General features: G+C 38.1%; 1 protein-coding gene across 18 annotated transcripts in view; it reads left to right on the top strand.

Moving 5' to 3' along the window:
• Positions 1-26,774, top strand: part of REPS2 (RALBP1 associated Eps domain containing 2) — a 222,107-nt gene that overhangs the window by 145,143 nt on the left and 50,190 nt on the right. For 10 of the 18 annotated variants that reach the window (XM_072743699.1, XM_072743700.1, XM_025997514.2 and 7 more), the window contains one exon: positions 17,894-17,955. In XM_072743699.1, the coding sequence (XP_072599800.1) occupies positions 17,894-17,955 (62 nt within the window). Of the gene's footprint in view, positions 1-17,893; positions 17,956-19,748; positions 19,842-26,774 lie in introns of all 18 variants that reach the window. The other 8 variants (XM_072743698.1, XM_025997515.2, XM_025997510.2 and 5 more) reach the window with 1 other exon arrangement.

A 26,774-nucleotide genomic window follows, 5' to 3' on the forward strand; every position in this document is an offset into this window, starting at 1 on the left:
CTAAAGGGAATTATTTTCTTAATTTCATTTTTGCAGTCTTCATTGCTGGCGTTTAGAAATACAATTGGTTTTTATATATTGATCTATCTTGTAACCTTGTTGAACTTGTCAGTTGTGTGGACACTTCTTTTTCTTTAAAGATTTATTTATTTATTCATGAAAGACACACACAGAGAGAGGCAGAGACATAGGCAGAGGGAACAGAAGCAGGCTCCATGCAGGGAGCCCGATGCAGGACTCAATCCCAGATCCTGGGATCACACTCTGAGTTGAAGGCAGATGCTCAACTGCTAAGCCACCCAGGTGTCCCTGTGTGGACACTTCTTTTTTTTTTTTAAGATTTTTATTTATTTATTCATGAGAGAGAGGGGTGGGGCAGGCAGAGACACAAGCAGAGGGAGAAGTAGGCTCCATGCAGGGAGCCCGATGCGGGACTCCATCCCGGGTCCCCAGGATCAGGCCCTGGGCCAAAGGCAGGCGCTAAACCGCTGAGCCACCCGGGCTGTCCCATGTGTGGACACTTCTTATCTTTAACTTAGATAATGAGTTTGGCAGCATACTCATTATTGGACTTTTAACTGCTTAACTAATCATACAGCTACCACAAATCATGGAGGGAATCCCTTTTAGTGTTTGGAAAACATTTAAAGAACCATTCCTGACTGCTTGCATCCAGCTGTACTTTTCCTCTTATATGTGAAACCAGTTCATCTAGTTTCTTTATCAAGTAGTATATTCTTTACCTATCAGTATGCCAGTCCCAAGCCAAGTTTCCCTATTTGTTAGAGTTGTTTTTAGGTTCTTTATTAACGCCTAGCACTAGATACAGTGGTGATGATGGCTGATTTGAATTTGAGGCTTACTTTTTACAGAGGACACATTTAAAGCACTTTCTATGCATTATCGTTTTACTTACAGTAACCCTAATGAGGTAGGTGCTGTTGAATCCCACTTTGAGATACAGAAACTGAGGTGCAGAAGTTAATTTGGCTAAGGTTGTGGAGCTAATAGATGGTGGTGCTGGGTTTTAAGTGCATGTAGCCCATTGCTAGGGCCTACATTCCTCCACTGCCTTAAGAAGGGGCAAGTACTTCTCTCTACCCCACTTGTGTCTCCCGACTTGTGCATTTGGCCAGATTTTGGGTAGTCATATCTCTGTTCAGCTGCCTGTTTTGGATGTTGAATTTTTTTTCTTAAGTTGGCTCCACACCTAACATAGAGCGTAATGAGGGGCTTGAACTCACAACCCTAAAATCAAGACCTGAGCTGAGCTCAAGAGTTGGAACCTTAACCGACTGAGTCACTCAGGTGCCCCTGGATATTGAATTCTTAAGAGGGGCAGAAGGCACAGTGCTATTATTATTCCTGTTGGTTACAGCCCTCATCCTCCTTCACCAGCCAGCTGAGGACTGAGACTCCTCTCCACACCTGAGCAGTTGGTTGCCACAGCAGCCATTTATCTTTGAAGGGCCAAGGAATTCATTGGCTTTCTAGATCTGAATCCTTGCTTTCAGGCCTGATCTTATTTGTGGTAGAGGTCTATAATGAGAAGTAACACATTCAGAATTGGTAGTGACAGAGCATTAAGATTTCCTTTTGAGCTTCTCAAGAGTTGATGGATAAAAGATGTTGCCTGCAATATAGTGTCACCTGGTCATGAGATTTGAAATCTAGAAGATCATTTAAACATGGAGAAGTATAGTTGAGCTGTTAGGCTAGATGAAAATTTCAGAGGTAAAAATACAGTGCTGGTGTTTCCAAGCTTGTCTGGGCCAGATACTCAGTGTGTTCATCTAGGCCACTAGCAGATGCTAGTCTCCATCTCTGGAAGGTGTGGTTTCAGTGTGCTGTCTGTCCTTGGCTTCTTTTTGGCATTTCCTGTTCCTTTCTTTCTTTATAGAATTTTTTCTTTTTCAATAGTTCTGTGAAAGTTTCTCTGCTAGCATAGTGCTGTGATTTATGCCAGTAGAAGGTTTACAAAGGCTTGCCAAGGTGAGAGTGTAGCTAGTCTTGCTGTTATGCAGAGTGCATTCTCTTTTCTGTCTGCTCTCTGGCTTTATAGCTTTCCCTGGGCTGGCTAAGTGCTTGAACAAGGGACTGTGGGAAAGAACAGGACTAGAATCTTGGGAGGATGCAGTGGGAAATGTTGGTATAACCTTTTAAAAAAATGCTTATAAAACTAATTTGAATAGGGGCACCTAGGTAGCACAGTTGGTTAAGCGTCGGACTCTTGGTTTCGGTTCAGGTCAGTATCTCAGGGTCATGAGACAGAGCCCAGCATTGGGCTCCATGCTTAGCTTGGAGTCTATTTGAGTTTCTTTTATCCTCCCTCTGCCTCTCTCCCTGCCCCAATTCATTCTCTCTCTCTCTCTCTCTCTCTCTCTCTTTCTCTCTCTCCCAAATAAAAAAAAAAAAAACACCTTATTTGAGTAATAGACAAATAGTCTCTTCTGTGTAAAATTCTAACATTACAGATCTGTCCTTAACCTCATTTCCACCAAACCCAGGATCCTCTCCAAGAAAGGTATCCCTCTGACATTTTCTAGTCCATTTATAACATCAATTTCATGTTTTTTTTGTCTTTAAAATAATTGGCATCATACTGTACATATTTTCCCTGTGCTTTTTCACAGTTTTTTATTTTTTGGTAATATATCCAAGTCAGTACTGATAATTTTGTCATTCTTTTATATGCATTCTATATACTGGCTATTTTGTTAAAAACTGTATTATGGAATACTTCAAATTTATGTAAAAGTAGAAAATCCCCATCCCCAGATCAAATACCAGATATTGTATAATTTCATACATATTTTATATGTATCTCTAATAGGTAAGGCCTTTAAAAAAACTTAATCACGAAACCTTTATCATGTAACAAAATTAACAATAATCCCTTAATACTTAGTGTCTAGCCGGTGTTCAGATTTTCTGAATTGTCTGAAGTATGTCTTTTTGTAGTGACTTGCTCAAATTAGGATCCAAACAAGGGCTACAGTGCACATTGTGTTTGTTTTGACATCTGCTAAATCTCTTTTAATTGATAGGGTCCTCCTTCAATCTCTTCTTCCTCCCTGCTGGTTGATGTTCACTCATTCATATAAAAATCATCCACCCTTATAGACATTGCACATTCTGTATTTGGCTGGTTGTCCTTCCATCTTTTGTATTTCTTACAAACTGGTAGGTAGATGTAGGCTTGATTTTTCACATTCTATTTTTGGGAAGGTAGTTCCTAGTGATGCCGTGTATTTTCTACTGCATCACATTAGGAAGTCCAATGTGTAATGCCTCTGTTTTTTGATTTATTAGTGGGTTCATGAAGTATTAGCCTGATTCATGCATTATGATAGAGATCCCAACAGCCTTTCAGGTAATCATTTTATCAGGTATTGATCCTCATTGCCTATATCCAGTGGGTGTTGGTAAATGTTTAACTGGCTATTTGCCAATTTTTATGGTATAAACATCCCTACCACAGCCAACTTAATTCTTACTGATGTGTCACTAAATGTGGGGTTGGAACAGATGTATGCACTTGGTTCTTACAAGCATGATATGAGTTGTTTCCAGCAAATTACTGTGTAGATCCATGATTTCGTTGGTAGTTGCAAAATGATGATACTTTTATTTTTTTTAATGTTTATTAATTTGGGCCTTAGTTTATTCACTGTTAAAAAACATGTGAGCTAAAGAATGTCATAAAACAATACAATTCTTGGGGTGCCTGGGTGGCTCGGTTGGTTATGCTTCTGACTCCTGATTTCAGCTCAGGTGAGATTGAGCCCTGTGTTGGGTTCCACGCTAGGTGTGGAGCCTACTGAAGATTCTGTCTCTACCTCTCCCTCTCCCCCTCCCCACTCCAGGCATGCACACATGCTCTCTAAAAAACAACAACAACAAATAAAATTCTTAGTATATGCGTTTGAGTTTAGAAAGTTATGTGAAAACTGAAATAGACTGGTGACAAGCAGAAATACCTTATTGTTTAACCAATATTTATTGAATACTACTGTGTACTAGGTACTGTGGAGAATTCTAAGAGGAATATGGATATGGCCCCACATTCTGCCTATCAGTATTAAAGTTACATGTGAGAAAGATAATAAGTCTGGGTGGTTTCTAACTAGGCTGATCTGTAGGTAGATATATATTGTCATGGTGGTACAGGCTGTTGAGCTAACCTTTGAGGGATGGATATAATTTTTGGAGCCAAATTCTGTTGATTTTTCTTTGATATCTGCCTTGGTTTACTTATTACCAGTTGCCTTGGGGACTACTATAGTAATCTCCAGTTTGGTTTGCTTGTTTCATTCTTTCCTTCATAGAGCAGCAGGATTAATTTTCTTAAGTTCAACTATGATGTAACCTTCCTACTTAAAACTTTTCAGGTCTTTTATGTAAACACCAAATTTCTTTGTCTTAACAGCTAGACCCAAAGCCATGAGAACACATGAATTCAGTAAGGGACAATCACCATGGCCTGGAATGCTCAGAGAGGTGTGTATTTCAGGAATAAGTAGAAACTGGAAGCCTAAAGTTGTTTACTGATCAAAAAGAATGGAGACTAAAAGGGACGGAGTTTGCAAACTGTGTTCTTAGGAAGTCTTAGAATGGTTGATTGGAGTGGTAGAATTAATCCAGATCGCAAAAGGTGGAGTGATTGAGAAACTTTAGTGTGGAGTAGTTGTCATCACAAACTCATTTTGAAGTGTTTCAGACTTAGATGTTGGTGTGACTAAATGTCAAATTTCAAGACACATATGTGCACACACACAAACACACGTGTGTGTCTTTAGCCAACCTAAGGAGTTTCATAATAAAATGATTAGGAGAAATGTACTCATGTCAGTGTAACATGAGAAATGAAATTTGACCTTCACCAAGGTTAATTCTTTTTTTTAATTGATTTATGATAGTCACACACACACACACACACACACACACACACACACACACAGAGAGGCAGAGACATAGGCAGAGGGAGAAGCAGGCTCCATGCACCGGGAGCCCGACGTGGGATTCGATCCCGGGTCTCCAGGATCGCGCCCTGGGCCAAAGGCAGGCGCCAAACCGCTGCGCCACCCAGGGATCCCTTAAAGATTTTATTTATTTATTCGTGAGAGACCTAGAGAGAGGCAGAGACCTAGGCAGAGAGAGGAGCAGGCTCCCTGCAAGGAGCCTGATGTGGCACTCAATCCTAGGACCCAGGGATCATGACCCAAGCCCAAGGCAGATGCTCAACCACTGAGCCACCCAGGTGCCCACCAAGGTTAATTCTCATGTGTTTTTGTTGGTTAACTCTGCCTATTTCTCAATCTGGGACCTAGATAACCTGTATCATATGTCCCATGGTACAAGAAGTTGCTGGAAAAAAATGGCAACTAAATTCTAGAATCATAGAGTGTCTGTCAGTGTTGAAAGAACTTATGTGTCATCTTGGCCACCTCTCATGTATTATAGGCGATAAGACTGAGATCCAGAAAAAGTAATTGCTTTGTTCTCCATCAGAATCCTCTTTGTTCAAGTCTTTGTTGCAGCAGATGTGGTGTCAGAGAAAGCAGTCTATATTAATTTAATTTGGGGGGCATGCTTTACTATTCTTTTTTTTTTAAAAAGATTTTATTCATGAGAGAGAGAGAGAGAGAGAGAGAGAGAGAGAGAGGCAGAGGCAGACAGAGACACAGGCAGAGGGAGAAGCAGGCTCCATGCAGGGAGCCCGATGTGGGACTCGATCCCGAGTCTCCAGGATCACGCCCTGGGCTGAAGGTAGGCGCTCAACCCCTGAGCCACCGAGGGATCCCACTATTCTTCTATAGGTAATAATACATGTAAAGTTAAAAGTTATATTAAAGGGGCGCCTGGGTGGTTCAGTCAGTTAAGGATTTGCCTTTAGCTCAGGTCATGATCCTTGGGTCCTGGGATTGAGCCCTGTGTTGGACTTCCTGCTGAGCGGGGAGTCTGCTTCTCCCTCTCCTTCTGCCACTCCTCCCTGCTTATTCTCTCTTTCTCAAATAAATAAAATCTTTTTTAAAAAGATATATTAAAAAATAGATATGGTGCCCAATATGCAAGAAACTAATGTTATTTTCCTCTGCTTTCTTTTAGGTGATTTTCAATGTTGGGCCAATTTCCCTGTAGTTTTTTTTTTAGCGAGACAGGAAAGAAAGTTTTGCCTTCATAAGTACTTGGAGATCGTAGGAATTTATTTCTTTTTTTGATGATCAAAAATTGTTATTATCAAATTGTTATGTTAAATATATATAAAAAAGAAAAGGATTAGGATACTGAACCCCTGGCCTTAACAATAATCAACTAACTCTTTATGGCCTAATTTGTTTCATCTATGTTCTCTCTCCCATATGATTAATTATACTTTATCCTCTACCCTTAGCTTGAAAAAAATATTGAGGTATAATTTCCAGACCATAAAGTTCATCTATTTTAAGTGTACAACTCAGTGGTTTTCAGTAAATTTATCAAATTATGCTGTCACCATAATCTAGTTTCAGAACCTTTTCAGCACTCCAATAGTATGCCTCATGCCTGTTTATAGTCAATCTCCATGCCCAGCCCCAGACAGCCAGTAATCTACCTCCTGTTTCTATAGATTTGCCTTTTCTGGACATTTCATATAAATGAAATCATACAATATGAGATCTTTTGTGTCTGGCTTTCTATACTTGTATGATGTTTTCAAGGTTCATCTAAGTTGTAGCATATATTGGTATTTCATTTTTTTATTGTGGAATAGTGTTCCCTTGTATGGACATACCACATTTTGCCTCTCCTTTTTCAGTTTGATGAACATCTGAATTTTTTATACTTTTTGCCTGTTAGAAATAATGTTACTATGAACACTTGCACGTGAGTCTTTGTGGGACATATGTTTTCATTTCTCTTGGCACAGGACGAAGGAGTGGCATTACTGGGTATATGGTAAATTTAAGAAACTGCCGAACTGTTTTCTAAAGTGTCCATACTATTTTACATTTCCACCAGGAATGTGCAAGGGTTACTGTTTCTTTCCATTTTCACCAACGCTTACTATTTTTTTTTTTTTAAATTATAGCTATCCCACTGGGTGTGAAGTGGTATTTCATTGTGGTTTTGTTTCCCTGATGGCTGATGATGTTGAGCATCTTTTCGTGTGCTTATTAATGATTCCTATATCTTTTTTTTGGTGAAATGTCTACAGAAATCATTTGCCCATTTTTAAATTGGGTGTTTGTTTTCTTTTTTGGGGGGAGGGGAGGTGTTTGTCTTCTTATTGTTGAGTTACATATTCCAGAGTTCTTCATTTATTCTGGATACAAGTCCTTTATCAGACGTATAATTTGAAAATATTTTTTTTTTTTTTTGCATTCTGTGACTTGTCTTTCCATTTTCTCGATGGTATATTGTGAAGCAAAAGAGTTTTGCATTTTGATGAAGTATAGTTTATCAATTCTTTCCTGTTTAGATTGTGCTTTTGGTGTCCTATCTAAGGAATCTTTGCCTAATCAAATGTCTTGAAGCTTTTCTTTTCACTTCTAAAAATATTAGTGTTAACTCTTCTATTTGTATCTGTAATCCATTTTGATTTAATTTTTGTATGTAGTGTGAGCTAAGGGCCTAAATTCATTTCTTTGTATGTGGACATGCAGTTGTTTTAGTGCTACTTGTTGAAAAAAATACTCTCCTTTCCCTATTGAGTGGCCTTGGCACCTTTGTTGAAAATCACTTGAGTGTAAATTGAAGGGTTTGTTTCTGGACTCTCTATTCTGTTTTTTGATCTATATATCCTGATGGCAGTACTACATTGAATATTTTTTTTTAATTTATTTTATTTTTTTTTAATTTTTATTTATTTATGATAGTCAGAGAGAGAGAGAGGCAGAGACACAGGCAGAGGGAGAAGCAGGCTCCATGCGCTGGGAGCCTGATGTGGGATTCGATCCCGGGTCTCCAGGATCGCGCCCTGGGCCAAAGGCAGGCGCCAAACCGCTGCGCCACCCAGGGATCCCACTACATTGAATATTTTTTAAAGCAAGGGAGTTATATGTAGTCTTGTGAAGAGGTAGTCACATGACTTAGACTAAATATTTGCTACAGTGGCACATTTTAAGGTAGTGTCTAGCATCTTATTCTTCAGAGTTGTGGCATGTAGCCTATTCAGAAGCATCATTGTAGTTCCTGGAAGTTGCAATACTTTTCTTACTTTCAGCCTTCTGGCATGCTTATTTCCTGGACATACAGTAACACCTATCCAGCTGTTTATCCCCATCTCAGTGTCCTTTTCTGCTCTTTACCACTACCTATACTGTAGGTTCAAAATGTGATACTGATTGCTGTAGTAGCCTTGGTGATGTCATTTTACTTCTCTAAGCCTTAATTTTCTCATCTGCAAAGTAGAAGAATTAAATTTGATCTCATTACTTTTCCAAACTCAGTCATTAATATTTTCCCTGGCGAACAATTCCAGGTCATGTGTAAGTTCCTTTCTTTTAACTGGTGAAAACTAATTGTTGTGTTTAACAGAGAATTGAACGACCTTGTATGTTTGGAGGGAAATGGGGCATTCTCAGGGAATTGAAGCAGCCCCTGTTGGAAAAGTACTCCTGGCAAACATTTTATCAGATTCATAGATGCAGATAACATACGAACCCATCACTGTGTGTAGCTGGGTGATTAGGAGATAGACATAGGCTCACAAATGCTTTTGTGATTAGTAAGGAAAGAAAGTACATTTTTCTATTACAAAGAAATAGCCGTTTTAATGAACTTGCCAAGAAGAAGAATGGTCTTCACTGATGAAATCCTTGAAGCTTTGCATATGGCTGACTCTCTACTTGATTGATACTTAAAAGTGCAGGTCCCACTGGCAGGCTTCTTTCAACATTTTCCATCCTTTAAGTGTTTTTTCCCCCCCTTTGGCGTTTGAATGCTTTTATTTTCTTCATAAAATATTCCTAGTTTGGGGGGATGGGAGGCCTTTTCACAGCTGAAGTTATTCTAAGTTTCACTCCCCTGAAGAATTGGCTTTCTGTTCTTTGCAGCTTTCAGCTGCCACATCTGCTGCTTTATTTTCACTTAGTTATTTGGAACATGTTTTCATTAAATTATTGATTTGGGGCTCTGTAAAAATCTGAAGGAAATTAGTAAATAGACAGTAATATATATGGATAAAATTTTGACTGGAAATTCCTAAACATAATAAAATAAAAGGATAAAAAATTGGAGGTTAGAATGTTGGGTGAAGATACGAAGACCTGACATTCAGCAGATCAGTGCTAGAAAATGCACATCTTTCAATAAATTTAATAAACACTAGTAATTGTTACTGTGTTTCCTGAGTTTAGGATTAAATGGCAATTTCTTTCATGAACCTTTAAATCTAGTTTTCAGGATTTGGGTATCTATTATTTTTTCCCTCATTACACGTATAAACATTTTTGATTTGACAAAACTTTGCTGATACCTGGTATTCCACCTTATTTGAGACTTCAGGAATAAACCTGCAATTGCTTCACAAGTATGGTAGCTATTAATGTATACATCAAAAGTGTCCTTCTCCCCTCTTCTTTCCTTCCCTTCCGGTAAAGCAGGTATTACTGTTAATAGGTATGTTGTCATCTTTTGCATGTGTGCGCTAGATTATTCAAAGTATTTTTTTCAATTTCACTTTGAATGAAGATATACTTTCTCTTTATTAAACTGATTAGAGCATTCTGGATAAAATATTTGAATCTAAGATCATGAATGGACTGTAACTACTATAAGGGGAGATATTTACTAAATTCAGTTCTAGTTATTCACCCACTATGTGAATATACTACACACAAGGCAGTGTGTTTAGGTGCAATGGGAGATAAAAATATCAGGAAGGGAGACAGAACATAAAGACTCCTAACTCGGGGAAACGAACTAGGGGTGGTGGAAGGGGGGAGGAGGGCGGGTGTTGGAGGGGAATGGGTGACGGGCACTGAGGTGGACACTTGACGGGATGAGCACTGGGTGTTTTTCTGTATGTTGGTAAATTGAACACCAATAAAAATTAATTAAAAAAAAAAAAGATGAATCAGACATAAGCTTGTAGAATGAAGCTAGGTTAATATCACCTACTGTTAAAGGAAATGAACATGGAGTCATAAACACATAGAAGAGATTTTTCAACAGGAGCCAAATAAGGAAAGATGCATGAGCTAATACCATTTTTTTCCCCAAAGAGTTACCACTCTAAGTTACCACTGTAAGTTACCACGCTAAGGGAAAACCCAAGGTTAGACTCTGCCTGCCTCCTTCTAGAAGCCGTGTGTGTGAGTAGACAAGTCTTGAAATTTCTTCCTGAAACTCCAAATCTGGTGTGAAGCGAAATGAATGCGTACTCTTAGTTTTACCTTTTCTTGACTAAGGGTCAGTGGACATGACTTCTGGAAAGAGAGGGAAAAAGCTGGCAGAATGAATAATCACAGCTGATGCCCTGATATGGTGGAGGGGAAGGCCCAGGCTCCATGCTGAACTGAGGGAACAAACTGAAGTTTGGGAAGTATCTCCAAGACCATTGATGTACCTGAAGACTTGAGAGAATACACTCTGTTAGAGAATTGTTTATATCCTTTTGGCATTCATATTTCAAAATAGCATATTTGTAATAGCCTCTTGTTGACTTTTCAGTTTTAGTTATCATCTACTGCCTTTCCCTTCTAGCACCTTTTTTTCTCTTTCACCCTCTCAGTACAATTAAAGTAGAATTTTGATTAGGTCAGTATTTAGTGTTTATATTATTCTTATGGCCATGTAAGCCATATAGTATATTATTTACTTTTCTTACTTATGCAGGTTTTTGTTGGCCTTGGAGTGCATAATCAACTTGTTTCTTTTCAGTGTACTTGCCCCTGAAGCAACTGTAGACTTCCTCAATTTTCTAAAGATCCTCTTATGAAATTCTGACTCAGGTATTAGTTTTATCTGTTTGAAGAAATGTAGAGTGATAGTCTTCTCTGCGGGTACATAGTATTCATCATAGCATCTCCCTTCTCTGTCATCCAAGGATTCTCTTCTTCTTTCTCTCATATTGGAGTTCCTTTATCCTGTATCCATCCCATGCCTTGCTCTTTCTTGGTTTACTCTCTTGCTTTGGTAGAACACACCCTTGAGTAGCTTTTTTGGAAAGAGTGTGTAGAGCTCAATATGAGCCTCTGAATGTCTAATAATACCTTTAATTGAACCATCATGCAGGCTGCTCATCTGGGTGTTAAACCATCAGTTGGGAATCAGTTTTCTTTTCTTTCTTTTTTAAAGATATTTATTTATTTATTTATTTATTTATTTATTTATTTATTTATTCATTCATTCATTCATTCATTCATTCATGAGAGACACACACACAGAGGCAGAGACAGGCAGAGGGAGAAGCAGGCTCCAGGACAGGGAGCCTGATGTGGGACTTGATCCCAGGACCCCGGTGATCACAACTTGATGAGCCAAAGGCAGGCACTCAATCACTGAGCCACCCAGGTTCCCCGGAAATCAATTTTCTTTAGGATTTTCATTACACTGATCCAATGAATTCTAGCTTTCAGTAGTATATTAAAAGTCTAAAACCATTTGGACTTTGATCCTTTGGATGTGGCCTGCCCTCCCCTTCCACCCCCTGCTGGAAACTTGTAGAATCTTTTAACTCCAGTATTTTGAAATTTCGTATTCATGTGCCTTGCCATGGATCTGTTTTCTTCCATTGTCTTGGGTACTCAGTGGGCTCTCTTAATTTAGAAAGTCCTATTCTTTATTTCTTGGTAGTTTTCTTGGAGTGTGTGATTTTTTTTCCTGATATTTTCTCTCTTTTTGTGGAACTTTTATTTGGATATTGGATTATTAGGATATTATCCTACTTTCTTTAAGATCCCCTTAGATTGGGGTGCCTGGGTGGCACAGTCAGTTAAGTGTCCCACTCTTGGTTTTGGCTCAGGTCATGATCTCAGGATCATGGGATTAAGCCCTGTGTTGGGCTCCGCACTCAGTGCTGAGACTGCTTGGGACTCTCTCTTCTTCTCCCTCTGCCCCTCCCCTCTGTGCTTGCAGGTGTGCTGTGCTATCTTAGATAAATAAATAAATACTAAAAAAACCTCCTTAGATTATCTTTGAACCTTTGTATTAAGCTTTCCCTTTCTGCTGTCATGTTTTTAATTTCTCGGTACTCTTTTTAATTATTTGTTTTGTTTTTCAGTAGCATTTCAGTATATCATCTTTGCAAGTAATATCTCTTATCTCTTGCTGAGGACTTCCCTGAGAAAGTCTTTTCTCCTTTGAGAAATTTTATTCCTTACTCCCACCCCATTAGCTGTCTTAGTAAAATAAAGCTTCATGAGGGTAGAGCTTTTTTTCCTGTTTTTTTTTTTCACTGCTATTTTCCTAGCACCTCAAACAATGCCTGATACATAGTAGATGTTTAAATATTTCTGGAATAAACTGAACAGTCATTATGATGATACTAACATATGTTAAAAATGATCTATTATAGATCTAATCTGTCTCTTTGAGATTAACCTTTTTTTATTGCTCTTAGAAATTTTTCTGCAGATATCTGGTAATACTTTATCATCTGTTTCTATTTAAAAAGGGGGGTAAAAAGCTGATTGAAATATATAGATAAATGGATAGGACTTGGCATCTTGGGTTTCATGAGTGATCTGATTTTATTATCTTGTTGGAGATATCTTGATATTGGTATCTAGTTCTTCATTCTTGGCTGGTCCAATTCCCTGGACTACTTCTTTTAATCTCTGGATACAAAAGTCTGAGAGCAGAGAGGGAGAGGATTGCAAGTCTCAACATCCAGAATGTATATATTTACTAGCTCCTGTTTTCCGTATGGCCCCATACCTTCATCTGGACCTAGTGTCCTCCCTGGAGAAGAAGGATACTTTTAGCCTTTTGCTGGAGTGGGAAACATGGTGAAAATGTACAGAATGTGGGAGAAAAATCTCAGGATCTAACTGCTCCTAAAGGGCTTCAATTAGTCTTTTTTTTTCTTTTAATATGGGAATGGATTGTGGTTCTGTAGTTCTTTCTTATGTTAGTTCAAACAGATACTTGTTGAATACTTACTATATTCTGAGTTCTGCAGGTGAAGTAGGGGTAGGGCATGGACACTATACACAGAGGGGACCACAGGAGCAGGGATCCTGAAGCCAAAAACTGCTTGAGGTGTAGCTGGAACCTGATCTTCAAGAGTGTTGTCAAGGTATGCCATTCTAAAGGATAGGTAACAGGATTCACTATTAGTTAATTTTCTTTACTTCTTGCTTTCTTCATTTTACTCCTACTTCCTACTTCTAGAGGAGTTTGATTTCATCAGTTCTTGAGAACTGGGGCTTCTGTGGTATACCTTGGTTACTGTCTGCTTTCTCTGTTGCTCATTTAGCTATCAGCCACTCATCTTTTTTCCCAGTTCAAAATTTAAACAAGAAAATTGAAACATTTTTTTTTCACTATTTGTCAATGAGGTAGGAGTGAGATTAGTTGCAAATATTCAAGCTACCATCTAGGCTCAAAAGTCTTACTGTAGGACATTTAATGAAATTTGAGGAGAGCAGACACTAGGAATCCTATACAGTATCAAGCCAAGCTTTTAATTTCAAGTGATCCCAGTTTGATAAGTACATTTGGGTGTCTGGCAGATATAGTAGAGGAGGAACCCACTTTTCACACAGGGCCCAGAGTATTCCTACAGGTAAAGTTCCAAGGGATATGCATTCATAGTCAAAGGTTACCAGGCACTCTAGGAAATGGAACACAGTGAGAGGGAGCTAGCAGGAGCAACAAAAGAGTAGTAAATACTAAGCCCTCAGATTGTGGGATTATCAGACACAGACTGTTATATAAATACGTTTAATAAATTGAAAGAAAAGGAAATGGAGAAAATGGGTATATAGCCACAAAATTATAAAAATGAAAAAACCATTTTGGAAAAAGATCAAATAGAACTAGAAATGAAACACTTAGTCATTGAAATAAATTTAAGCCTGGGTTAACAGGACAGTTGAAGAGGGAAGATTGATGGAATGGTAGATCTTAGAAAATTATCAAAAACAGGGATGCCTGGGTGGCTCAGCAGTTTAGCACCTGCCTTTGGCCCAGGGCGTGATCCTGAAGTCCCGGGATCGAGTCCCATGTCAGGCTCCCTGCATGGAGTCTGCTTCTCCCTCTGCCTGTGTCTCATGAATAACTAAATAAAATCTTTTATCTTTTTTTTTTAAAAAAGAAAATTATCCCAAACATAGCACAGTTGAGACAAAGAACTCCAGAAGGAGAGATAAGAGAAAATGGCAGAATCAGAATTTCCCAGAGTGAACAGGATACCACAATGGTTCAGAAAGTCCAGTGAAGCTCAGCAGGTTATGAAAGAAAAAGAGGATGAAGAAATAGGCTGACTTGGTGTCAAGTTTGGTACTGCAGAGCACCACAAAGAGATTTAAAAAGCAACCAGAGAGAAGACAAATTACCAAAACAACGATTCTGTAGCCACCTGACTCCTTGACAGCGGTAATGGAAGCCAGAAGACAGCAGAATGTTAGTTTTAATGTGCTATGAGAATATAGCTGTCCGTCTAGAATCTCTACCCAGTGAAACAATCTTTCAAGAATGAGGGTAAAGACTTTTCAGTCACAGAAACTGAATAAACTTGCTAATAACAGATTATCCATGAAGGAAATTCTAAAGGATAAACTTCAGACAGAAGCTAATATCATAAAAGAAATTGTAATGGAAATTAGGAAAATTTTAAAACCGAATGAGAACATATCAAAACCTGTGACAGCTGGGAGAACATTTGTAACACTAAACACTTACATTAGAAAAGAAGAAATGCTGGAAATTAATCAGCTAAGCAAATAATTCAAGCTAGAAAAAGAACAATAGGATAAGCCCAAAGAAAGAAAATGCAAGCAGATGAACAGACATCAATGAAACAGAAAGCAAGCAGACAATACAGAGGCTCAGGAAAGTTGGGTTTTTGAAGAGTAATAAAATGGACAAATGTCAGGTGAGCTCAATGAAGGAAACTAGAGTGATGATACAGTATTAGGAAAACAAAAGTTATGTGCACAGAAATTAAGATGAGTAGAGGAGGTTATAGGAATGCCTTTCTGGCAATAAATATGAACATTTAGACAATGAATATCTAGAAAAATATCATTTATCAAAACTGATTTAAGAATTGGAAATTCTAAATAATCCTGTAACAATTAAAATGTGAAATCATTAAAAATCTTGTTTCAAGGGTACAGGTGAACTATACAATGGGATCAAGGTGTATTTTCTGTGGAAACAGGAAGAAGTGACATACCAAATGCATTGGCTTTTAGCAATAAAATTATCCATGATAACAGTGCCCTAACAGTGATAGGCCAGTTCTGTTCATTACTGGAATAGAAGGATCTTTTATGGTCCAGAATAAATTATATACTTATCAAAAAAAAATCTTGTTTCAAACAAAACTCTAGGCCCAGATGCTTCTGCTGTCAAGTTTTACCTGACATTCAACAATGTCAGCCTGTTCCAGAGTATAGATGGGGAATGCTCTCCAGCTGAATGAAGCATAACCAGTAACCACATGAGAAAGGAAACCCACTTATCAGTCTCACTTATAACTGGCAAAAATCCTAGACAGTATATTAGCCAACTAAACCTAACAGATATAAAAACCTGACCAAGTTGGGATTATCCTAGGTCATTAAGGGTGTTCTAATATTTAAACATTTATAGTGTAACTTATCATATTAACTAATTATAAGGGGAAAAATCATACGATCCTCTTAGTGGGTGGACATGCAGTTTTGGTTAAAATTAAATTATAAAAAACTTAAAATGATGGTGGGAATTTTCATGATCCGTTAAAGGGTTTCTACACAAACCTACAGCAAATACCATACTTAATGTTGAAATAGTGAAAGCCTTACCTTTGAGATCAAGAGAAGATAAGAATGCACATATGACTATTGTAAGTCAACTTTATAGTAGGTATTCTAGCCAGGTAAGTAAAATAAAAAACAAAAAATAGATAAAGGTTGAAAAGAGGAAACCAAATTGCTGTTAGTATTCGTAGGTGATATGATTTTATTTTAAAGTATATTCAGAAACACCCTCATCTCTTATTTTACAAAAATAAGGCATTTGTTTTTTTTTGAATTAAAAAAATAGTAAAAATGAAATGAATCTCATGCATCTGGATGTAGGTCCTGAATCTGAGTACACTAAGTAGAGACAGCGAAACCTACAACTCCCCTGGTTGGTTTTCTGTCTTTCAGGGATCACTGTCTTTTGTTGCCAGATTTCCTAGTGTCTTGAAAACTGTTGTTTTATACATTTTGCTCCAGTATCTTAAAACTGTTGTTTCATATAAAAAACATGTGTTTGTTTTTGGCTGTTTCAAATGGGAGGGTAAATCTGGTCTCTGTTATTCCCTCTTGCTGGAAGCAGAAGTTTAATTAAATGCTTATCAATTCTTAGTCCTCTTCTGTTAATAAAGAGTTATTTTAACATGCACTTTGTTCCGGTGCAAGGCCTTTCCTTTAAAAGCATGTGTAGGTTTAAAAAGAAGTTTTTTTTTTTTAAGAAACGGGTCATTGAAAGGCTTAATCCTGAGGACCTTTAAGTAGGGTAGGGAGGTGCCCTAAGATGGATAATTCCTGAGGCTTTTGTTTTTTTGCTGCTACATGCTTTGTTACCGAAGGCTGTTCAAGGTCTCACCACCGCTGGAGTTTTGACCCACTGATGTGTTTCATAAATTTTAATGAAAGACAGATTGAGAGAAACCACTGATGGGCCCACATGGTTGTACCAGATCTGTGCACTGGCTCAGAATGCAAATCTCTATGAAATTACTCTTAAGTTACCTTTGTGGAAAGCCCCAAACTCCATCTTCTGGCTCGTATGATCTAGCTAGGTCAGATCAAAAGTGATTTACAAAAACTTTCATGTTCTTGGCACATTGCTATGATTTATTTTTAAGTCACAGAAAATTGTCCAAATATTAGCACACATATTATATTTGCCAATAAACTAGGTATGGTTATATAGAGCACAGTGTGCTTTTTAAAGGAGTTTGTAAAGAATATGGTTTAACTTGCCAATGTGTGATAATAAGCTTATTTCTTGTGCATAATTATGAGATTTGTAATTCACTAGCAGATGTTTATTTTCATTTAGTTAAAATTCAGACGTTCTTGGCTTAACTCACATTTTCTCTGTATCTCACAAAATTAAAAAAAATTAGACAAATTTTTGTTCAAAACATCCTTTAAATGGGGCCATTATTGTAGAAACAGATTTTATTATTGCTGCTAATAAGGATCAGGGAGAGAAAAGGAAATTGAGATCTTTGAAGGGTCCCTCAACATCATTTAGTCCTATCTCTTTGAGCCTCCCCTGCTGCTGTCAGACCCACTAGCTTACAGAGCAGCAGAGCTGCCTCGTGGGGACTCTGGCTCTCTTCATTTCTGTAGCCTACTTGCTGAGCTAATGAATAGTGTAATGGCCAAGAGATAGGGAAAAATATTAGAGAAACCAAAAGGCCTAGATTATTTGAAACGAAATAATTAACATCAGAATAATGAGGGATTGACTGCCTTTCCCATGCTGGGTTCTAGTCCTTTGATCAAAGGGTGTCTTTTCTTTACTGTTTTATACTATCTTAATCAAAACAGCCTATATAAATAATTGGATTTGGGCTAGGTAGGATGAAAATGAAAGAGAGATTAGAAATAGCATATACTCCTTTTTTAAATTAAGCCTTCAGATGGATTTTAATAACTTAAACATGTTAACTGCAATTGCTATTCGTAGTTAAAAAGTGGAAGGGTATTTTATTTTGTTTTTGGTAATTCTTAACAGTATGTGTTTTTCTTTTCAGCTACTAAATCAGGATTGTTACCTCCACCACCTGCACTCCCTCCAAGACCTTGTCCGTCACAGGTAGGAAACAGAAGTTGATTTCTGTGCACTGTTTGATAGTAGGGAAGTTGTCCTACCACTGTACTTCCTTTGCAAGGGTTGATAGCTACAGAACTAATTGGCTGGTCACATTTCCACGATGACATCTGGACAAAGCAGAGAGTGTGGTTTCATTTCTTATCCAGCCAGTCCCCCAACCTCATGTGGAAAAGGGAAAGTTTCCTCAATAAGCAACCAAACAAATGCATAGTAGTTCACCTTTGCCCCTAGAGGGTTGCATATTGTTTTCAGATAGAGAAAAGAGTAGAAGAATGGGCATTTCTCCAGTTGCGGGGGGCATGGTTTGTTTTTATGTATAATTTAGGTGTGTATATTTTCATCAGTATTTTAGGAGTTGTATTAATTCTCCATAATTAATGGTCATCACCATGGTGTTAGTGCTGTGTTTTGAGCCTATATTGCTTTCTGTAGGATGATATTTTCCTTTGGAACAATAAGCTGAAACAGCAGGAGTTGGGAGAGGGTGTCACCAAAATCTGTTTCACTTGTGAATTAATTCTGCCTCATTTATATGTGCTACTATGGCCTTATTCATCAACACTCCTTGTAGAGTTAGAAATGAGAAGCAAGCAGCAAATCTGCAGAGTGTGGTAAAGGGTGCTACGGATCTTTCTTTTCATTAATTGCTGTTAAAGAGACTTTAAAGGCCTTTAAGCAGAAAATGCCGGAAAATTTCTCTCTAAACAATCTCAGTTTCTACCTTATTACTCTAGATGGTTTAGAACATACCTTTCCATGTGGCACATCTTAGGACTTGCTGAGTCACTGAAACCACTTTTAACATTTGCTTGTCCTTCTTTTAGAGAATTAGATCATTTTTAGCATCCACTCAACCTTGAGGTGCAAATACAATGAGTACTGCTTTCCTTCCTCAGTTTGAAGGGTAATAAAAAAAAACCCTGTTCTTCCTGACACATAAATGGGTGAGAACCCCCTTTCTAATACTCTAGGATTGGCTTTAAGAGATGTTGATTAGTCAACAAGTATTGAGTCCCCGCTGTATGTCTAATGGCAAGCTTTAGTTCTGTCCTAAGCTTTTCCCTGGTTATAATTTCTGTTCATTGAAATTATTAGCTCTGTTTCTTGAGCATCTGCAGTAGACAGATATTGTGATAAGTGCTTTCAATGCATTATTTAATTTTCACAAAAATTCTATGAAGTAGTATTGTTTTATAGATGAGGAAGTTGAAGCATACAGGGGTTAAGCAAGTCAGCCAAGGTGACATAGCTATTAAATAGGTAGAGCCAGCTCCCAAACCGAGGTCCATCTCCTAAAGGCCCCTGCCCTGCCCATCAATGGAGCTGAAGTGTCTATGCATACAGTAAGATAGTGATCTGTTGCTCTGGCAGGATGAGGCTTTCACCACATTCCCCACTGTGGAGGACCTAGATGAGACCAAACTCCTGATTGGTACCAACAGGAAACCTGGGCTTTGTCACAACAAAATGTGGGCATTCTGGAGGCACTTATCTACTAGCTACTGGTTTTAAACTGGGGCTTGGGAGCCACTTGGATGAATGCGTGGAAGACCTGTCTGAAAGAACTTTTGTGATCAACCTCCTTATCTTCTACTGCACAAGTAACAGTGATTACTTCCTGCTTGTGAAATGTGTTGCTGCTATTAGCAGTCCTCATCTGACCTGCTTGAGATGGGCTTCCTGCCTGCTTGGGGGCTTAGTGACCAAGGATCTGATGGGGGGCTGGGAATTCTCAAGTCACTGTTAATGAATGAGACTGCTTCTTTGTCTACCAGATTTCCCATCACAATGTAAACAGTGAGCGCAGTGCTCATCCCAAGCCTCCAACTCAGCTGCCTAACTATGGAGATTTCAGACTGCAGAAACAGGTGTGTAAGAAATGCAGGCAGAAAATCCCTTCACCACTTCCCTCCCCCTATTCTCCCCTTTTCTTCCACTGTGAGTGGGACACACACATTCAACCGAAGAAATCCTGGGTACCGAACACATGACTGTATTTAGTCCTTGTGCAGTGTCAAATTCCTAATGGTCCTGGGAGAGTCTCACCTAAGCACTTGGATGGGGGCACCTGTATATTCTAGTCTTTCCTAAACTGCTTATGATAAAGCAGTCTTCTGGGAGATGTTAATAGGGCTCTGTGGTTAAGACATGTTTGCAGGCTCCTGCCTCAGTGCCCGCTTGTGGAGAATCACAGTGCATATGGGCTCACTAAAGGATTTGAAGTCCTACAGTAAAGAAATCTGCTCAATTTTGGTAAAGCTCGCAATTCTGTAGTGTGCGTGACCATTCACCTCTTTATTTATACAATACTTAACCAATACTCTAAGGGCTTGGTGAGTAGGAAACATTATTCTACACCAGCCTTAAGATATTGGTAAGAACATTTCCAAACTACTTTCATCTGTCACCTCTTCTCCATATTATGTGATTAAAGTTAAATTATCATATCTGAGGCCAGTAGTTTTTGTTAGAAGAGTTGAAACCAAAAAAAGAAAGTTTACCACATGTTAGCTTTGGATTTCTAGTTGTCATGTTTTCAGTTTGTTTTGTTTTCTTATTTGCTTTATTTTTCTTTTTGGCTTATTCTCTCATGAGGTCATTTTTACTACTTCACAGCAAGCTTTATTACAGCAAACCTAAGCATTTTGAATTCCTCCTTTGCTCTGTTAAAATTTTTTTTGAGTATTCCTTGTTATATATGGACAATTGAACTGACTTAGAAAAAAAAAAACCTCAGAGACTTTACGAGACTTAAACTGTAGTACTGAGGGGAGAGATACAAGGAGACTTGGTATAGTTTAAATCTTAAATTTATTAATAGCTCTGACAAGAGATTAATATAAAGAGATTTTAGATTTAAAACTTTTAAATAAAGATTTTATTTATTTGAGAGAGAGAGATAGAGAAAACAAGCAAGGAATGGGGCAGAGGGAGAAGCAGACTCCCCACTAAGCAGGGAGCCTGACTCGGGGCTTGATCCCAGGACCCGGGGATCACAACCTGAGCTGAAGGCAGATCCTTAACTGACTGAGCCTCTCAGGCACTCCTGGATTTAAAATTTTCATATTATTTGACCTGATAAGTGGGTAATGCTAGATTATAATAAACAAGAAAACTTTCTGTTCCCTAAAAAGGAACAACTGTTTAAAAAACTATGTGGCCAGTCAGTGATATCCTTCGAGATTGTAAGTATGTAAGAGAAAAGCATTTGTACATTTGTAGATGTGTCCACAAAGGTATATGTAGATTGTTTCTACATACACTAAAAGTATATCTCTACTTATATCAAGTGAGAGAGATGAGGTATAGGTTTTCAGCATAAAATGCAGTTTAGCTGGCCCCTGCTTACACTAAGCCTCAGTATGATATGGACATCTGGAGGAAATTATACAGATGGGGCCCTAGAGTTAGGAAAAGGAATAAATTCAAAGAAACAGATCTTTTTATTTTTCATACTATAGGTAAGATCAAGAGAGACCAATTGAATATATAAAGAATCAAATGGTTTGTGTTCCATATTTTCCTGGGGACAGGCTAGAGACCAAGGGCATGGTATTTTGGCTCAGATCAAAAGAGGTGACACATTTATTTATAATTTTTTTTGAAAAGACTGATTCATAACATAAATGACTAAAAAGCAGAGTTAACTGTTTCATATAGAGCAGTGTTAACATGAGAGTTTAACTTAGTAGCTCACTGTTTGTCTGCATATAAACTGAGTAAAATAAAATGCCATCTACAGAGGTGCTTGTCCTGTGGGTCAGTTCTTTGCTAAGGGCCTATTTGGTACTCCAATAATTAAATCTCTTTAATAGTATTGATCTCATGCCACATTTCTTCTGGAAATAATCTTTATAAAAGAAAAGAGGTTTTTTGGTACAAAGGATAATCTTTTCAGTTTTATATTAACACCACATTTGATGTATTGGGGCTCCCTGTAGACTAATGTGCTCAGGATTTAAGCTAATTTCTTACCTTATAACAGCAAGTGCTTCTCACTGGCAGTGCAGGAGTACTAAAATAGCACTGTAGGATGAAAACACTGTGGAGGAAACATTTGATCAATACTTTTAAGCCTTAGATCAAGAGGGCTTCATGGAAGGGCTAAGGTAATCCATGAAGTGAGCTTTAAAATTTTTTTTTCAATTTTTATTTATGATAGTCACACACAGAGAGAGAGAGAGAGAGAGAGAGCCAGAGACATAGGCAGAGGGAGAAGCAGGCTCCATGCACCGGGAGCCCGATGTGGGATTTGATCCCGGGTCTCCAGGATCGCGCCCTGGGCCAAAGGCAGGCGCTAAACCGCTGTGCCACCCAGGGATCCCTGAAGTGAGCTTTAAACAAGAAAACTTTTCTTTTCACATGGCCAAGGAGTTCAGAGCATTAATGTAAAGAAAAAGCAAATTCATGGTTCAGGCATGCAAGAGATCCCCATGTGTTTAAGGAACTGCCTGAAATTTAGAAAGCTAGATTTTAGGGGAGAGAGATTTAGTGTTTGAACATGGCAGTGAAGAGCCAGTGACCTGCCCACTTGAGTCCCAGTAATGCCAGAGCTTTGGGAGAGGAAAGGTACCCTGACAAGAGAGTTCTGTTGGGGGAACAGCCCTTGAGGGGATAGCACAGGGCATCAGTTAGCCCAGTGGTACTCGTACACACTGGAATCATCTGGGGGAGAGCTTTGAACCTACTGAGGTCTGAGTCCTACCCCAAGAGATTTTGGTGTGGTGGGTGGCCCAGGCATTGGGAGTTTTAAGAAGCTCCCCACATGATTCTAAAGTATAGCCAGGATTGAGAAACACTGAATTAAGGCAAGAGAAGGAATGTTCAAAGACCAACTTGAGAATGTAGGGAATTTGTTGATGGTATGCCCAGTTCTTAAAGGGCACAGTGGAAGGCATTCTTGAGTTGGGGAGGGTGGGAGGCATAAGGTCAGGTTAGGGGATGTACTCATACCCTGTGGTGACAAGAACCCAGATCCTGATGAATGGCCTTGGGAGTTTCTGCCTTCTTGAGATGGCTGACTCCAGTAGGGTTAGAGGGCTTGATGGAATGGTCTTGCTGAAAGGACTAGCCACTGTGCACCTCAGGTCCTGTGTGTGCTCTTGTGAAGGACTAGCCATGCACCTGGATGGTCATGAGAGGAAACCATAGTCCATGCAGCAAGTCCTTCATCTAACCTTGTCATCTGGCTAGAATCAGGTCTCTAAGGCAATACTGAACCCAGTAGGAATATGCTGGGCATGCTGTTCCCTTTCAAAGCCAAATTTCTTAGACACGACTTTTTAGATAAGATCCTACCCTCTTTTATTTGGAAGGAAAGACGGGCTCACTTAAACTAAAATGGCAGTTTGTAGGCCCTGAACTACTTCTGAAATATTTGACACTATGCTTTTCTAGAAAATGTCCTTATAAATTAGTATCCTGTCATTTCAAGTCTTCTTTCTGTGAGTTAATGTAGAGTTGGTGATACAAAATAGTAAATTCTCCTGGAAGAAATAAAGAGTTTTAGAGCTCACTCACACTTGTTCTTTTTTTCTCAGTCTTTTGGGGGTGGGGAGGGGCATTACTGGTGATCATGTAAGTTTCTCACAGAGTTATTTAATAGATTTTTAACATATAAATTGGATTAAAGCTTAACATGCATACTGAATCTCTATTAAGCACATACTAAATCCATTTTTATTTTTTATTTAAATTTATTAACCAGCATATAGTACAACATTGCTAAATCCATTTTTAATAGAGTAAAATGGAGTACTATCTCATTGGGAACTTTAAATATCTAATAAGAAAACAGCAGGAAACATTCTTTAAGTATAAACAATATAGAAATGTTACCGCTTCTAGCATTTCATGGCTTTTCTCTCTATCAAATTAAAATTCAGTGGGCATACATCAAATATGAGATCTTTTGCTGTAATATATGTAGATGATCTCATGTAATGTACACTAGTCATTGAATCACCTTAAGAGCATGTTGGCTTTATATAAAGCATATTAATGAACTTTCAAAGATATATACGGCATCCTAATTTTCACTTGTCAATATGTAATTTTAGTACATGTCAAGAAGTATTTTTTCTATGTATTCATTTATTAGAAACTTTGTAATTATTCTAAAGAGAATTTACAAACCTGTCACCTAAGATGACACCTTCCCTTTCTTCCAGTGTGTTACCCTGTTCTGTCTTACAGTGCACACTGTAGATGAGCTGAAAATCACAGTATGTAAATGAGTATTTCTGTAATTAAGAAAGAAAGTCTAGGCCCAGGATTGATCTTCATCTGTGATGAGGAAAAAACATACTAAAAGCTGTAGAACGCTATATAAATGTTTCCGTGGTCTTGCTTAGCTCTACTACTCTGTAACTTTGTGGGAAGTAAGCACATTAGTCTCACAAGACCTACTGCCTGTTTTATAAAATGTAAAGATTAGAGTAGATAGATCCTTCTAGTGCTTAAGGTCTCTGAATCTATGTTATAGTCCTCTGTCCAAGAAAAATTTTGTTGCAAATATAGTTGAAGCATCATAAAACACAATTGAGGACAAGATGACTTAGATTAATTTCTCCCTGCTTCCCCCCACTGCTGAGTACAACTTAAGAGCCCTGGACATAATAAACAGAAAGAGGACTTTGAAAGATGTAAACAGGAAAGTGGCCTGGCTAGGGCCTGAGGACTTGAGTAATGGCATGGCAATGAGTTCCCTGAATTGTAAGGAAAAAAACAACAACAATAAAAAACCTACAAAAAACCAACTCCCATATATCCTGGACTGCATACTGGAGAAGCTTGCAACCTGGAACTACCAACAAATGTAGACCCCCCCCCCAAAAAAAAAAAAAACCCTTGAGAAAAGTCTCCTCTCTGGCCAAAGGACTGCGAAAAGGGTAGACAAACTAGATAGAAACCTTTTTGACAACACATGCCCTACACCAGCTAAACATCATGGATATGCCTCCCTCTGGGGTCATCGAAGACCAATCTGGGAGTTAGCCTCTTGTCCCTCACTTGGTGGCAGTAGACAACGTAGGGTAGTACTTTCCTAGCTGGCAAACATGGTTTTAGCAGAGACCAAGGGGGTCTCCTAACCCTGATTTGATGGCAACAGGTGGCCTTGGAAGGTACTTTATACCCCCACAGATAGTGTCACTGGAGACAGACATTTCCCAATAAGCATACACTCAAGGAGTTTGTCACTAGTAGACCTGCCCAGTAATGAATGCTAAAGGGAGTCCTCCAGACTGAAATGAAAGGACAGTAGTTCGAAGCCATAACAAGAAATGAAGAATGGTGAAGGCAGCCACGTCGGTAAATCTCAAAGCCAGTAGGGTTGATTTGTAACTCTTCTATTTTCTATAGGTTTCTATAGGTTTTAAAAGAAAAATGCTTAAAATAATAATTACGAATCTATGTTGATGGGCACATACATATAAAGATATAATTTGTGACAATGATAATATAAGGGGCAGCAGGGGTATAAAGGAGGAGAGTCTTTGTATACTATTGACACTAACTTGGTATTAATTCAGATTTGATTGTTGTAAAGTTAAGATGTTAACCAATCCTTAGGGTAACTATTAAGGAAAAAAACTAAAAAATATAAAAAATACAAAAATGAGAAGGTAACAAAAACAGTATACTAGAAAAACAATCAGTTAATCATAAAAAGAGAAGTGATGGGTGGACTGAGGAACCAAATAGGTACAAGACATAGAAAACAAGCAGCAAATGGCAGGGGTAAATCTTTCCTTATTTTTAATTACTTTAAATGGATACATGTCTCCAATTAAAAGGTAGAAACAGATGGATTTAAAAAATAATTCCAACGATATACTGTTTATAAGAGACTCACTTTTGATCCAATGATAAAAACAGGTTGAAAATAAAAGTGTGGAAAAACATACCTCATGCAAATAATAACCAAAAGAGAGTCTGGGTGGCTATAGTCACATCAGACTAAATAGACTTAAAGACAAAGATTGTTAGAAGACATAGAAGGACATTATATATTAACTCAAGGTTCACTCCATTAAGATGGTAAAAAAAATTTTTATAGAAATATGCACACCAAACAACAGAGCCCCAAAATGTATGAGGCAGAAACCAATAGAATTGAAGGGAGTAGCAGTTCTACAAAATCTCACTTTTAGTAATGGATAGAGCAACTCGACAGAAAACTGGTAAGGAAATAGAGGACGTGAACAGCAGTATAAATCCCCTAGACCTGAGCGACATCTATAGAACACTCCACCCAACAACAGCACAAGACAGGTTCTTCTCTAGTGCACATGGAACATTCCCCAGGATAGACCAGATGTTAGGCTACAAAACAAGTCTCAATAAATTTGAAAATACTGAAATCATACAAAGTGACCACAGTGAAATGAAACTAGAATTCAGTAACAGAAGTATCAGAAGATTCACTAAAATGTGGAAATTAGGCAGCATACTCTTAAAAAACCAGTGGGTCAAAGAAGAAATTATAAGTGAAATACCTAGAAAATACCTTGAGATGACTGAAAGGGAAAACATATCAAAACCTATGAGATGTTGGAATAACAGTACTCTGGTGGAATTTTACTATAAGCACTTATATTAAAAAGAAAAAGGGATCCAAAATCAATAAGCTAACTTTACACCATAAGAATTGAGAGAAAAAAGAGCAAGCTAAACCCAAAGGTAGCAGAAGGAAGGAAATGAGGTAGAGTGGAGATAAATGATAAGGAGAGTAGGAAAACAATAGCAAAATCATTGAAACTAAAAATTGATTTTTGTGTCCTCTAGTTAAAAGGCTTTAT

This window comes from Vulpes vulpes, chromosome X (genome assembly GCF_048418805.1).
Source record: "Vulpes vulpes isolate BD-2025 chromosome X, VulVul3, whole genome shotgun sequence".
Taxonomy (NCBI): domain Eukaryota; kingdom Metazoa; phylum Chordata; class Mammalia; order Carnivora; family Canidae; genus Vulpes; species Vulpes vulpes.